This window comes from Rousettus aegyptiacus, unplaced genomic scaffold, assembly GCF_014176215.1.
Source record: "Rousettus aegyptiacus isolate mRouAeg1 unplaced genomic scaffold, mRouAeg1.p scaffold_m13_p_3, whole genome shotgun sequence".
In the NCBI taxonomy this organism is placed as follows: Eukaryota; Metazoa; Chordata; class Mammalia; order Chiroptera; family Pteropodidae; genus Rousettus; species Rousettus aegyptiacus.
In genome coordinates, this window is record NW_023416306.1 from 7,308,406 (window position 1) to 7,321,979 (window position 13,574).

The following is a 13,574-nucleotide window of genomic DNA, read 5'->3' on the forward strand; positions in this document are numbered from 1 at the left end:
CCTGGAACCTGACCCCCTGTGATGGTTGTCGTAGGTCGACGAGGCTGGAGCACGGGACTTCCGCCACAGTGGCGGCAGGGAGACTCGAGGAGTTGGAACCAGGCAAGGCGGGGGGAGCTGGTGGGGGACACACAAGGTGTAAGCTGGCTCAGCGACCTCGGGCCTGGTTTCAGCGGAGGCTGGCATCTGAAGAGGCCCCGACCTAGAGAATGCAGCTTCAGAGCAGGGGAGGCACTGAGGTGACTGTCAGTGCCAACCAGAGCCCTGCCATGGGCAGGGTGCAAGAGGGCCTGGGGAAGGGGGAGAACAACAACTGGGGTTCAGTCCCAATACGATGGATGGTGGACTTGGGGGGCCCGCTATCACCACAGAGCTAAGGGAAGGCCACGGCAAGGCGACATCCGGGTGCCCAGAGCGACCCTAGACAAAGGTCTCCAACAGCAAGACCAGTGGTAGCCCCACCCACTGAGGGAGAGGGGGCTCCTGGAGTATTCCCTTTCCGGGTCAGGAAAGGCTCTGGGAAGGAGGGGCTGTGGAATAATGACCGTCAGAGTCACACAGCTGCCGCAATTTCTAGGACCAGGGGCGATTCTAATCCTCACCACGAACCACTGTCACCCCATTTAACAAATGAGGAAGCTAAGGCACAGGAAGGGGAAAGGTCCTTGCCCGAGGGGCTCAGCACCGAGTGAGGGGGCGGTGTGCTCGCCCTTCAGAGTCCTGCCCAGCAACGGCCGGCGGAGGGCATCAGGGACGTCCTGTGGGCTGGCGCGGTGTCGCCAGTCAAGCGTCAAAGGCCTCACTCCCATGAGGTCCCAGAGGCGACGGGCCAGGAATCATCTGGGAGTTAAACAACGCGGAGACCTCGTACAGCGAGGTAGTCCCAGCGTCATTCACTCCCGGTGCGTGCGCCATTTTCAACTTCGGTCGGGCAAGTGCGGAGGAAGGGCCGCCCGCCCCGCACCCGCGTCCGCGGCGCCGGGATTTGGAGCTTAGGCCTGGCGTCGGGGACCTGCGTTCGAGTCTTAGCCCTCTCACTGACTAGCGGTGTAACTTTGGGCAAATCACGATCTCTCAAAACCTCTGTGTCTTCCTCCTGGTCAAATTAAAAATATTTATAAATGCAAACTAAAGATATTTATGACAGGTGTGTACCTGACAAGGCTTGGGCACGGGGGCTCGGCGACATGGGGGGCCATGCTGCATCTACAAAACAGCGATGCTAATAAGAGTGATCGTACAGACCCTGAAGAGTTCCTGTAAGGTTTTCTTGGTAAGGATTTGTCGGGATTAAATGGCAAAACGCATGGAAACTGCTTACTATGGAGTCTTGTGCATAGTAAATGCTGAAGGAAGGTTAGGTATTATTAAAATAAATTAACATAATCCATTTTAATAAAGGCAAAAACAACTTCGGCTCCCTAAATGTGTTTAAATTAAAGAAGTTGCCTTAATTATATCATTTTTCTCTCTCGGCTGATAAGTCTATAGTCTACAAGAGAGACAGGGACAGAAAAAGAAACAAGAGGCTAATTTGATACAAGCTGCCCCTAGGCAGGAGTGTTTGGTAAACCAGACAAGTTTATTCGCCCCAGAGTGAACCTCTGAAAAGGAGCTAAGAGCAGAAGAAGAGCTGGGATTAAGCGTCTGCCCTTTGTTTGCAGCCTCGCTCTGGTTAGGCCTTCAGAAAGGACCCTGCCGCTGGCCCACGGTCACGCTGCCTGCCAGGAAGGGAAATCTGATGGGGAAACGGGGCAAATGTCTACTTAAAAACTAGATGAAGAAGATAAATAATATACCGGGAGAACGGTGTTAGAGCCGGTTTTTTCTCTAGTCGTCCTGTGCTCTTTTGCAAGCAAGGCAGTGTTTGGACGGAACGTCCGTGAAGTCTGGGGCCGACAACTGCACTTTTGCTGGTCACGTCTCGGGTACCCCATCTGCAGCACGCACAAGGCTCTTTCCCGTATGCCCCTGGCCCTGGAAGGTGGGTGTCATCCTTGTTACCTTAGCTACAGGCCAATGCCCGACACATAGGAAGAATCCAATAAAACGTTAGCTGAACTATGTTTAAATTACTGATGTTGTTAGTGAAATTACTGACGTTGAGACAGGGGGGATTCAGACCCAGGAAGGCTGGGTGGCGTGCCTGGCTTCTCTGGGCTCGGCGGCGGGAGAACCAGGGCTTGGACCCGGCTTTTCTGGCCGCTACCATGGTTCCTCCCGCTGCGCCCCCGGGGCCTGCCTCGCTCTCGGATTTAAGAGGGGGATGTGGCCCATTAAACCAGTGCCGCCTAAACTCTGCCATGCTTAAAAACCAAAGGGAAATGCAAGCTCAGTGGGAGGGTGGCCACCCTCTTAAGAGCACTGAAGTATCTGTCACCTAATAATGTTTTTATTTTTCACGATGACGAAACTGGAAAAAGTCTTAACTTTCTCCTACCCATGAAGCACAGGAAAAGCAGAAATGAAAGTCTGGAGCAGAAAGCAGACCCCTAAGCACTTTCCTCCGAAACACCAAAGGCACATGGGAAGATTTTATAGAAGTCTGGGCTCATTCTGCCAGGTACTTCTCTCCTTCCTGCCCCCAAGCCACCATTCTGTCACCTTCCTGAGACAGGGCTCGTGGGCTGCTTGCCACGGAAAACAGCCCGCTCCTAAGTGATGATGCATGACAGAATGTCTCAGTCTGCAGACTCGGGGTGCCGAGCTGAGCCGTGCCAGAGAGCCTATCGCCAGTTTCTCTGGACTGAGCAAGAAATTATTCTGGGAGTACCCGGAGCACTGATTCTTGAGATGGAGTGGGTCTACGCAGGACATCATATAAGGAGCACGGTGCTGGAAAGGCGAAGGCCACGCCGGGCAGTGTGTCTCAAGCAATAATTCTCAACAAATCTTTGGGCTGCAGCTCTGATCGCAGCCCCGCAGGGGAGGCGCGTGCGGAGAGAAGTGACATTCCCCGCACCGCTTGCCGATTTACAAAGAGTTCTTAGGTCTGGGACCTTCACGGCAGTGGTTACTGTGTTACTTTACAGGTATGAGTAAGGGGCAATGAGCGACTTGCATGTAACGCAACGCAACGCAACGCGGGGCCCCGGCAGCGTGCTAAGGCTGTGCGGCGCACACGTGCGGCCGATCTCAGTGGCCCTGTGTGACGGCCGCACGTGCTTCTCGCCCCAGATGCCCCCCGCCCCCCGCAGTCACACGCAGAACCTTCTTCCGCAGGCTTGTTACTGTTGCGATGAAACACGAGGCCTGGCCACACGGCAGTTCTCAGGATCTGCTGAACGAACAGAGGAGTAAATGACCTTTGTCTTTGTTTAATTGCATCCTCCTTGATGCAAAGGGGATTGAAAGCAGCCTCCATCCTCTCTAAACATAATCTCTGCCTCCTCGAGGTGCTCACAGTTGACCTCTTTACAGCAGCGGCCCTCTACCTTTTTTGGCACCAGGGACCGGTGCTCCTATAAGAATCTGATGCCTAATGATCTGAGGCGGAGCTGAGGCGGTGATGCTGGCGCTGGGGAGCGGCTGCAGACACAGATGAAGCTTCGCTTGCTCTCCTGCTGCTCACCTCCTGCTGCTCACCTCCTGCTGTGTGGCCCGGTTTCTAACAGGACCGGTACTAGTCCACGGCCCAGGAGGATGGGGACCCCTGGCTCTACAGCACAAAGTGGCATGGGACTAAACCAGGAAGAGAGTATCGCCAGCTGGAAGGGAACCAGACAGGCGTGGTGGAAGAGGCAGTCTGTGAACACGCCCTCAAAGGTGGGTCCCCAGAGAAGAAGGGGGTCAATCTGGGCCATGTGACTGGCAGAGACAAATGCACAGAATCACGAAGGTAAGGAATCAAGGCTGCTGGGCACAAGTGAAGAGGAACGGCGAGGAGGTACTGGATAGGGGCACACTGGCCACCGACAGCCTCGACGCTGGGCAGGTGGGGTCTGAATGAATGCAGCGGGCGGGGGCGCGGCAGGAAGCTCCGATCTGAGGAGCCGCGCTTGGGGGACATGAGTCTGCCACCTGGGCGACTGGACCGGGCGCAGAAAAGCCTGGCTGAGGAAGGCGCCAACACCGGGTCCCGGCCAGGCCCAAGCCCCGCCAGCCCCTCGGGTGAGAACGTGGGGCGGCAAAAAGAGGATCGATCGCCCTGGACGCCCAGCTCCAGGAGACAGACCCGCTGGGCGAACCGGACACGGCTAAGGGCTCGCTCTGCCGTGAGGCGGCCCCGAGCGCGGCTCAGGGGTTGCGGGGGCTCCCTCTCTGTGAAACCCTGGAGGGGGCGCTCGCAGAGCGGAACACCTCCACGTTCCCCGAGCGCCCCGAGTGTGTGCCCACACACGCTGCTCATTAACTCCAGTGACACAGCTACCGCAGAGGATGTAGGAAAAGCACATCCAATTAGCCGGGCCTGCCTGCATATTCGCACTCTTAAATCTTTTTGCATTTCGAAAGGGTTAAAGCTTATTATTAGCATATAATTTACAGTCCTTTCTCCCAGGAAAGGAATAATGCACAGTAAATGCCACATTCATTTTAATAATACATGTTACAGTCTGTGCCCAACATCTGCACAAAGGTAAAGGAGACAGATTTTTTTGACATGTCCCACTCTGCCATCTAAACACAGGCTTTTTGTTTCTTAAGTGACGGAAGGTTTAATCAAGAAAGCAGGCAATTCATCAATCGAAACAAGGCAGCGTGCGTGCGCCTGACAGCACACACATGGCTGTGTACAGAGCGAACCTGGCCACCTGTCAAGTGCACCTTTTACATCGGGATATACAAATACGCTGCGCTCGAGTCCCCGTCCGCTCCCATTCATTTCTTCCTTTCCTTATTATATTTTCCTTTGTACTCAATGCTGTTGTCAGGGCAAGGATGGATGGAGAGACGGAGGACGCAGTGGCTGCTAGGGGTGATGTGAAAATTTACACACCTGTAAAACGTCTTATGTCCTCCTTGATTTGAGCACCGTTGTTATATACGTATATATCTAGATATAGATATCTATATCTATCGATCTATCTATATATGTATACATGCACACACACACACAACGTCATTCAGGGATTTTCCCCTTATGCCGTTATCTGTGGCTGCGTCAAACTGATGTCCCTCTCTCAGATCCCTGCTGGCCTCCCACACGCTCACCCACCATCTCTCCAACCAGCCCCGGGTGATTCTGAACATCCTCGGCAGAGGCTAAAGGACAGCTGAGGTCAGAAACACAGGCCACGCAAGCCACACGGACGTGCCCGTCACAGACAAAGGCCAGAGGGAAGGCCTGTGGGTACAGAGGTCGACTGGGATGGCTCGGGAGGCTCCCGTCTGTGGAAGCGGCTGTCCCCCCTTTGTGGTCATCGGTGACGCAGCCACTTCACCCACGCAGGGGCCGACGCGTGCCCAGATGCGCAGGGAAGGGAGGTTCCCCGGGCGCCCGCACACAGAGCGGGGGCGCGAATCCTGCAGCGTGACAGGGCGGAGCCCGCCCGCGGGGCGGCCGCGGGTGAGAAGACCTCGCCCGGAAACTTCTCGAGCACCCGTGCTTGGGCTACTAGCCTTTGTTTTCCAATCTCTGTGATCGCTAAAGTCTTAAGTTTATTTTCCATTTTCCAGGTGAGTTTCTTCTCTCCTTAATTAGAAGGTAGAAATAACGTAATCACCGTAAATAGAAGGAAGATAAATTTACAGTGGATGAGTTTTGTTTTTAAGGATCATATTGTTAAATATAAGGGTTGCTTTTTTTTTTTTTGTACTGAGATGAAGAGCTGGTAGCAGAAATTTTATCCAATTGGATGAAATATATAAATCACGAATTTCATAATACTGATAATTAAGTGTCCATCTTCCAATTTAAATGAGGACTAGATTAAAACGGCATGGAGAAGGCTGATATTCAGAAATCATTAATTATTTTTAATTGCTTTGTGCTTTCCTGGTCTGAAGTCGGAGCCGCGTGGCTCGTACACGGTCGTTGCAGATACCCCCCACCCCCTTCACGCTGCACGAGGGCCGCGAGCCGAAGTCGGGAGCGCGCGGGCTCAGGCCTGTCCACGCTCACGCGCGTGCTGGTGCCAGACATCTTGGAAGGGGGCTGGTTTTTACGAGGGCACAGCTGAGGAGGCCGATAGGCTGGCCTTTCCCAGCAGTGAAAAAGAAAACTGGGGGGAAAAAAAAGAGAGAGAGAGAGAGAGAGAGAGAAGCTAAAGGCAGGGCGACCGCACCCTCCTGGCGGCCGGGCCGGCTCTGGGTTCTGGCTTCTGCCCTGGTGCCGCCGTGTGGCCCTCTGACTCTCCAAGGCCATGACGTGGGCGGCGCATCATATGGTCAGCCTCATGCTGACGGGTAAGTGGAGGTGTTGGCAAGGCCGCCCGCCTGCGGGCCGAAAGGGAAGGCGCGCGCCCCCATAGCTCCCCGCGCCGCGGGGCCTCGGGGTGTCGGTGCGTTGGGGCTCCTCCTGGATGTGCGGGGGGCGGGGGGGGGGTGTCTGGTTCGATTACACGCCGGTCTTCATATGCCTTTCTGTCATTTTACTACCATCTTACACTGCTATGTCGATGTGTTCAAAAGCGAGAGAAATAAGGTGGTTTTTTCCTTTTTCGGTAAAAATTCTTCACTCGGTGATACAAATCAGTTTATAACCACCACTGCAAAAACAAGAGACCAGCACAGATTGGTTTCCCATCCCTAGAGTTACCTGTTCATTAAGTAACACCTGTCATAAGACTGATAAGAGACATTCCCAGGTCAGAGAAAACCACCCTGGGCTCCTCCTTACAGGAAGCTGGGTGCTCCTTACAAGAAGCTTCTGGCACGGGCACCCCTCAGGCTGGACAGGAGGTGGGGAGCCCTCCCTCCCCGACACCCCGTGGTCTCCAGTTCCAAAGGCATGGGACACCTAGCACAAGAACATTTCTTAAGAAACATCTTACTCGGCTCCCAAACATTCTAGGGGTTCAAAGGTGAGTGGATCCCCCCCCCCCACATATGGTCATACCGGAGGTCCTCAGCAAACTCGCTGAAAAGCAGCTGCTTTATGGTTCGCAGCATCTAACGGGGCTCTCTTTAGGAGGAAGAGTTCAGTAAAAGGAACAGTGAGGTTTCTTCCTGAGCAACTAGCTCGTTTTTACGGAGGCGGTCCTGCCTCAGAACCAAAGCCCGCATCCCACGCATGTAAAACCTCGCCCACGGCTGCACCCTGCTTCTCTATCCTGTTTTTTCATTCGCTCTTTTTTTCACTTTCGCTTTTGTTTTGTTACATGTCTTTCTGGAGCTAACAAAAATCTTTCCAGAACAGGTAGAATCAAAACGAATGAATGATCAGATGTCTAAATATCTAAAAAATAATTCTAAGGAAAAAAAGGGTAGAAGACTATCATTCGGGACGAAAACAGAAGACTTTTCAGGAGAGAGGAGATATTCTGAAAACAGGAAACTAAAAGCCACTAAGAGTCCTGACGAGGACACTGAGGCGTGACGCTTGGGGTAGAATCTAGAGAAATCGACACGGCCCAGAAGAAAAGGCCTTCCGGGAGGGTAGGAGCCCGAAAGGAACACCCCAGTTAGGACATCGCCAGGAAAGCACGAGCCGCCATTCGCCACGGACAGGCAGGCGGCAAATATTTCAGGTCGTGCGGACTTCACGGGCTCTGTCACACTCAACTCCGCCTCTGCCGCGTGGAAGCGGCTACAGACGATCTACAGAGAGACAAGCATAGATGTGCTCCAGTAAAACTTTACTGAGGAACACTGAAATGTGACCTTGCTAAAGATTACGCATCCCTAAATATTTTTTATGGTTTTTTTTTTTTCCCCAACTACTTAAAAACATGAAACCACCCTTAGTTCACGGATCGTGTTAAGGACAGGCGGTGGGTAAGAAGAGCTGGCTGTGGGCCGCAGTTTGCCGGCCCCAATACAGGCAAAGTGAGCCAAACCGGGAGCCTCCTCTCTTATTTCTATCTCCTCTTTCAAGGAAAACCGTCCTCAAAGCCTAAGAAGCAGGATGACACGGGGACGGGGGACGTGAAGAGCAAGGAAGGGGAGGGGGCGGCTGGAGCAGCCAGCTGCTGCCACGCGGTCCGCGTCCGCGGGGCGAGCGGGTGTCAGAGGCGCTGCTGGGATTGCGGTCAGTGTCTCTGGCGGACGCCAGGGGACAGGAGGTTCCGGGGGACTGGACAACCGGGAAAGTCATATTCTCCAAAAGGGGTAATGTGAAAATTATTGGGGGGGGGGGGGGGAGAAAATTATTGATCTGGGTCTGGAAATGATTTCCAGGGGAATCTGAAACTATATTATGAGTCAAAAGTACGAGCACTCAGAAAAGACACCGCGATCGCAGAGGGCCAGCAAGGCTTACGCGAACGCGCCAAGTTAAAACGAGGTCTATGTTTTGTCCTTATTCCAAAAGCAATACACGCAGTCACAGAAAAATGAGACACTGTGGAGAAGCAGAAAGGGGCGGGAAGGTCCAGTGACAACCCCTATGAACACCTTGCAATGCACCTTTCCGGACCTCTGTATGTATTAATGAGACCACGCACCACACGTTCCGGTTTATCGCTTCACGATTTTTACGCAAATCTCATCTAAATCATCATTTTCTGATGCCTGGAAAGTTAAGGCCACTGTACAGATGTTTCAGGATTCGACCAGCTGCCTTTGTTTCGGACATGTAGGATTATCTACTCCCCACCCCCACCCCACACACCCCTTTTCCAGAGTATTAGTTTTGAAAAGCAGCGGTGCTCGTCCTTGTGGATACATCTTTTTGCGTCTCTGTAAGTGTTTTCTAGAATAAATTCCCAGACGAGGAAGTGTGAGGGTCACGGGTGTGCTTCGGGGTACGTGACGGCAGAGCAAGGGGCGTAAGCGTCTCGGGATTTCGGCTGAGTCAGCAGACGTCACTTGCCCTTCTGTGGGCAAGAGGGAAGTGCTGGCTGGGCTGCGCGGAGCCTTGGTCACGTGCTGGCCGGCGGGGCGCACAGCGCCCCCGAGGCCGAGGCCGGATGGGTATGAATGAATGAACATACAGGAAGGCAGAGCCCGGCTGTACGAGGGGGACCCCTGCAGAGATGCTACGGGATCCTTGGAGGTGGTGGCCCGAGCCGCTGGCGGCATGTGAGCAGCCAGTCGGAATGATCACCTGGCCCGGAAGTCACAGTGAGTCATCCGGGCCAGGTCAGCACTGGGCTAAATGCTCGCCCTCCTCCCTCCCTTTCTTCCGTAACATTTCATGGTCACCTCTGGTGCCGGGGACAGAGCTACACAATGTCTCCGCTGGTTTCTCCAGCAACTCTGAGCAGGGTCCTTCTCCCTTTGCGGGTGTATTTAGGGATGGACCGTCTTAGTAAAAGGTACAGGAGAAGGGACATATTAACAGGTATGTCCTTGGGAAAACATTTAAAAGTAAATATTACTTTAATGACCATTCAAGTTAAATGTGGGCCGCTTTTCAAAATTCTAATTACGCTGTTTGAAAATCTGCTTATCTTAAGAAGACAAATACCATTAACCGCAAACTCAGGGGCCACACGTTTTTGGGAACGCATCGGAGCACACCAGAGGTTTGCGTCTAGGGCCTGCGCAGCCCCTGAGGTCTGCAGTGAGCATGTGGCGGAGCCGGTTTGGAAGGAGAGCGGTCTGATGACTCGTTTCGTGGCCAGCAGAGCTTTCACGGTCATGGCACCAGGCGCTGGGCAAGGGCGGGGGCCTGGGGCTCGCTTTGCCTTGACTGTTTTTGGAATAAACCACGGAAACCTTAACTTTACAATACGAAACTGAGAAGTACCACTCAGTGCCAAATGCTGTTCGTACGGCGGGGGATGGGGTGGTCTCTGCTCCCTCCCGGCCAGAACGACTCGCAGGCAGGCTGCTGGTGGGGAGGCGGGCAGGCTTCCCAGCTGCACCGTGGTCGCCCAGTGCTGAGCTTGCAGGCCTTATGGAGCCAGCAGGTCCTGCGAGGTATTTCTGGCAGCGTGACAAGGAAGCAGTCCTGGACCCTGGCAGAGCAATTCGGTGACTACAGCCACCGTGGGGGCCGAGCAGCCTGCTGCCTCTGTTTGGAAGATAAAATCCAATTGACTGCCATTTACATAAACGTAACAGGAAGTTTCTGAATGGCTTCCCCTGTGTCTTGAGGCTGTTACCCCCGCATTGCTAAACTAACAGCTGAAATGAACCCAGACAACACCTCATCAAAGCCAGGGGGCGAGGAAGCAGTGGTCCAGAGGCAGACAGGAGCATTCCTGCCAAACCAGAGGAGCTTTCGCTCTGTGGGCCCTGTTCTGCAGAAACGTCAACGGCTGGGAAAGCCATCAGAGAACCCAGGTGAGCGGGGGAGGGGCGGGACAGGAGAACGCTGGCTGGAACAGGATCTGCGGGCTAGAAGGAGAGAGTCATCGCGTTGACGGAGCCTTCCTCCTGTGCACTCAGAACGGGGCAGCCCTGCTGGCTTCCACAGACCTCTGCCACTAAGCGTCTGGGGAAATAGTCAGCTTTTCTATAAAATAGGTCATCTTTCCACACTTGTTACGCTCCTTGTCGACTCTGCTGAAATTGCCACAGCGCGAAAGGCAGCTCTCCCTGGAGATGCTTTTCTGAGACGACATGTGCCTCCCCGCTCTGGGACCCCGGCTCCTGGAGCGCAGCCAGGGACGAGAGCTCGGGGGACCTCCCTGTCCTCCCCTCTCCGCGGCCGGCCGGGGAGCCACCCAGAGACGGAACAACTGGCTTCTGCTTACGCTTCCCGGCCTATTAGGGAGCGATCATAACAAGGAAAACCGATGCTGACACGAAGCCCGCCATTGTTCTATCTCATCTATTTAGTAAACCGAAGTTGCAATTTTTAGAAAAAAAGATTACCTTTTAAATCACCGATTCATTAAGGTACATGAATGAATGCCATGTTCCCGTGTTCAAAGTGTCACTCACCATTAAGAATGTGTGCTGGTAAGAGGCACCGATTTGCCACTTCCCCCTTAGATGCCGACGCCCCTGACGCCCCCCCCCCCCCCCCCCCCCCCCGGCACAAGCGGGGGCGGGTCTGTGGGTTTCCTCAGCTCTTAGCAAGTCACCTGCCCTGCCGGGCACCTCATGAATCTCAATCCTGTAATGGGGCTTGTAAGTCTCTCCTCCCCGCCCGTGTGAGGGCGATGGACCGACGATGTGTCCGCCAAGGTAACACCATTGATTTCAGGGTCGAGTTCAGAAATCGCGGGGCCGCGTTCGAGAGGGGCCTGACGGGGGGACCGCCGGGGCACCCGCCGGCCACAAACCGGGCTTTGAGAAATGAGCGGTGAGGACACACCTGGATGCGGCAGGGCGGGGGGACCCGGCCCGACTCTGCGCGGCTCCCTCGACCCCGCGGGAAACCTGCCCGGCCCCGGCGGGTGAACAAAGCGGGGACTATTCTCCGGAACCCGCCCTTCGAGCCTGCGAAACCCACACGCTGTTTTTCATCATTAGTTTCGAAACATGCTGAGTGTCTGGCCCTTCTCTAAGTGCTCGGGTGACGCAGAGGGAAGACGAGGCCTGGCTCCAGCAGGGAACGGGCCCCTCGCGGAGAGGAAAACGGAGAGGCAGGGCTGAGGCCATGGGAAGCCGGGAAGCACGCGGAGGGAGGGGCGCCCGGGACGCGGCCGCCGGGGCCCCACGTACCTGATATGGCGTACAGGTTGGAGTGCTGGTACTCGTAGTCCGCCCGAGTGCTGTTCCTGCCTCGGAAGGTAGCGGGGAGCGTCAGAGAGATGTGCCTGCGAGAGAGACGGGAGAAACAGGAGGTTACAGGGCGCGTGGAGCGGCCCCGGGCGGAGGGCGGAGTGCGGAGGCCGGTGAGGCCCGGCCCGCGGCAGCACGGAGCAGGAGGCGCTTCTCCACCAGTTCGGGTCCCCCCCACGGGTCCCCGACGTCAGCAGCCACGTGTGCTCACAGCGGGAAGGACGTCCGAGAGGAGGAAGGGGCTGTCCCCAGGCCTGAGGCACAGCCCTGGCTCTTCCAGGACGCGGGCGACTTCGCCCGGTCGCAGCCCCCCAGGCACAGTGCGGCAGCGGGACCGGAACGCCTCGGCGCGTCCTGCTGCCGGGGTCCCGTGGTCCACCCCGTCGGCCTCCATGCCTGCCCGGCAGGGCCGAGGGTGACAGCGCAGGACGCTCTGTGACCGAGGTGCTGGCCCTGCTCCCGTGTGAGTCCGGGGGAACGGGAATGGCACGCCCCTCTGAACTGCCCCGTCCGCATGTCCCTCTCCAGCGGGAGCACACAGTAGGTGCTCAGGAAAGCGCCTTCGGTTGATCAGAAGGTCTTTTACGGCGCAGGCGTTGGCCGTCAGAACTCGCAGTGCGCACAGAGCACAGGCGAGTGTTCAGGCGAAGCAGAAAACCCATTTGGTGTGGTCGTCAGCTGCCTTTAGGGACGATTAAAATAATAGGAGAAATACTTAAAACCCAGCAGGTCTGGGGGAAGAAACAGCAAAAACACTTCTTTTCGGCACGACTGGGGTTTGGTCTGAAGTAGCGCAGTAGCTTGAGCTTTGGCTGCCCTCGGCCATTTCCCAAAGGAAGGGAGCACTAAGCACTTAAAGAAAGCTCTGCGTTTTCCACGCCGCCTTTTCCACGTAACAACTGGGTGAGCTCCGGGAAGTCTCCGCACACGGACCCCCGGGAGGACCTGTTCTCCAGGCAGGGCCCGTTCCCACCGAGCCAGGCGTGAGCGGGCGGCTCGGGGGCCTGGCGAGAGCCGAGGGCCGTGAGGCATGTGTGTGCCGGCTGCAGACTGGCCTCTGGTGGCTGTGCCGCCCGCCGGCCCGGCCGACCGAGCAGGGGGCCTTCTCCGGCGCTGAGTGTGCATGCAGCACAGCAGGCGCCGGCACACGGACACGTGTCCACGGGGCGCCCTGGCATGTGCGCCGTGAGCGTGCACTGTCTGCCCGTCGCTCATGCTAACGAAGGGTCGGGGGCCAGTTCCCCGAAGCTGAGCTCTGGCTCCAGGGGAGAAAGGTGCAGGACAAAAGCCCCGTGCGACGTGACACTCGCCGGGGGATAAAAACTGAGTGCCCAGTGACCGTGAAAGGAGGGAACGACATGTTCAGGCAGAGGGGACAGAGCTTCCAGTGACACCCTCTCCGCGGAGGGCATGGATGCTGAAGGAGACGGGACCCGCTGGGAGTCAGGGAAACCCAGCACCGGAGCAGGGTCAGGGCACACACGGGGGACGAAGCTGGGGAGATGGGCTGCGGCCGGCCTGGGAAGGGCGCCAAGTGCCTCAGAAAGACGTTTGGGTTCCACGCCCGGGGATGAAGGTTCCCAACTCTTCCCACCCATCGCGGCACAGATCAAGGCCACTGAGGCACCTGGGAACTTGCTGACAGTGCAGACTCTCAGCCCTGGCCCCGGGGAGCCCCGTTCAGTGGGCCTGGGGTACAGCCCAGAAGTCTATTTTTAACAAGCTCCAGCGGCGACTCTGAAGACCGGCCAGGTTTGGGAAAGCCGAGAGGGCGAGGAGCAGCTGCAGGAGGGTTTTAAGCGGTTGATCAATGCCTCTGACCACAGCACTTAGTCAATGAAACTGCGCAAACACGA

General features: G+C 55.9%; 1 protein-coding gene across 8 annotated transcripts in view; it reads right to left on the reverse strand.

Moving 5' to 3' along the window:
- Positions 1-13,574, reverse strand: part of MVB12B (multivesicular body subunit 12B) — a 168,799-nt gene that overhangs the window by 57,351 nt on the left and 97,874 nt on the right. For 7 of the 8 annotated variants that reach the window (XM_036238466.1, XM_036238468.1, XM_036238467.1 and 4 more), the window contains one exon: positions 11,659-11,753. In XM_036238466.1, coding sequence (XP_036094359.1) covers positions 11,659-11,753 — 95 coding nt within the window. Of the gene's footprint in view, positions 1-3,577; positions 6,648-11,658; positions 11,754-13,574 lie in introns of those variants that run through there. The other variant, XM_036238469.1, reaches the window with a different exon arrangement.